General features: G+C 36.5%; 1 protein-coding gene across 2 annotated transcripts in view; it reads left to right on the plus strand.

Annotated features, from left to right (window-relative positions):
- The window catches only part of slc4a4a (solute carrier family 4 member 4a), a 39,555-nt gene continuing 37,714 nt past the window's right edge, over positions 1 to 1,841 (plus strand). For both annotated transcript variants that reach the window (XM_025053289.1, XM_008336202.3), the window contains exons 1-2: positions 1 to 113; positions 735 to 831. In XM_025053289.1, coding sequence (XP_024909057.1) covers positions 815 to 831 — 17 coding nt within the window. In that variant the 5' untranslated portion in view covers positions 1 to 113; positions 735 to 814. The remainder of the gene's footprint in view (positions 114 to 734; positions 832 to 1,841) is intronic.

Raw genomic sequence — 1,841 nt, forward strand, 5'->3', positions numbered from 1 at the left:
ATGACAGTGCTGCTGACGAACCTGGCCGCTCTTTAAAGGGAGACTTTTTTACCTCCACCACAGGACTTGTGACAGGAGCCAAGGAGTCGCGGACAAAGTTACAAGAAACAGCGGTAAGTTACCAGAAACCTTTATGCGCTTCTAAGTTATATCCTGAAAGGGACAAAGTTGTCTATATATTTATATTAAAAAAAGACATGACGTGTGTTACAAAAGGAGGCTATGAAATAAGATGTATTGTTATTATTCTTTTATGGAGTGTAATTGTTTTTAATTAATTTAGAGTTTGTTGCAAACAATGTCCTGTGCGTAACCGAGATTGCTTTGTTTTTTTTTCTTTTTTACCGCTCACTGAGAAAGAGATTTGAAACCTGTAATACAGAAGAACTTTTTGTACTTAAGAAAAACAAACAAACAAACAAACAAACAAACAAACAAACGCTCATATAATTTTGGAAGTCGAACAGAGTGCTCCGTATGATTAAATTCGCCGTTGTTTGGTTAAGAGCCCGGAAACGTTGACATAACACAAGGGAAGTTTTTGTGTATATTCCAACTTCAAACGCGTGTATACCTGTGTGAGCAGGGGCATGACTGAGGTATGCTATCCAAGATGTGGCAGGATATATTTTTCTTCTTCCTGTCGGAAATTTTGTTTTTGAAAATCTGTGAAAATGTTTTCAACAAACGTCCAGACAACAGATTGATGACCTGTCTACGTGTAACTGTTTCAGCTAAAAAATCAGCAACAACTTCAGTCATCTGTAGCCGATCTCTGCCCAGCAGTCAGCGAACAGTATCATCACCTGCGGAGATGAGCAGCAACACGAAGTAAGTAACTGGAGAGATGTTCACTCACAGAACCAGGACTCACATAGTTTGCTTTTTGTACAGTATAACAACGTTTCTACGTTTAACCAACGTAGTTAATTATGACTTTAAATATTACATATTATTTTACTTTCCTGTATACATGTTTATTAATTTACATTTATAAAACTCTGAGTATCATTGAGCTGAAATGTATTTTGTGAATTTGGGCAAAACAAGTAGAACTGATTTGACTCCACTTGACTTTGTGTACACAAATCCTTTTAAGTATAGAAATGAAAGTAGCAGGTGACTTAAGTTCTTCCTTTTCTTCTTTTTCTTTCGGCTCTGCCCCCTCTTTCAGGGGTTGCCACATGTGGTATGAATATACTTAATATGGAGAACACGGTTGTCTGAGAATGCATTTCAGTGTGTACATGTGTATTCTGGTTTTAGAAAACGTGCAGATTATTTAGGTTAATTGGTCAAATATTTTAATCACAGGTATCAGTGTGAGACTGATTGGATGTTTGTTTCTATGATATGTGGGTCTATGATGGACTGGATGACTGTCCAGACCCCTCCCCACCGCGGTGGAAAAAATGTACTAAATTCTTGCTTATTTATTTCATTCAAAGAAAATCCAGTCATATCCATTTACTGTCTTTATTTAAAGGTAATCTGGCAATATTTTAAAATAACAGGTAATTCAGACTCTACTACTAACAGAATATAATCTAAAAGATGTTTTACTTTAAAAAAAAAGCTCATTGCCTTGGTACCGGTGTGTAGTAACGGGTGGTACTGGCTGAGCAGTCCTTGGAACAAAAAAGGTCGGGGACCACTGGAATAGATATAACTACTCCATAACAGACCCATGTTGAGTGTTTCTACAATTGATTATTATTTGTTCAAGCTACAAATATTGTTCATTGCTGTGTTATAATTGTTTTTTAATTATTAAGGTTAAGAAACTCCACTTCATGGACTTTACTAAATGGTTTTTAAGCTCCCGTCCCCTATCCCCCCAC

This window comes from Cynoglossus semilaevis, chromosome Z (genome assembly GCF_000523025.1).
Source record: "Cynoglossus semilaevis isolate Cse_v1.0 chromosome Z, Cse_v1.0, whole genome shotgun sequence".
NCBI lineage: Eukaryota > Metazoa > Chordata > Actinopteri > Pleuronectiformes > Cynoglossidae > Cynoglossus > Cynoglossus semilaevis.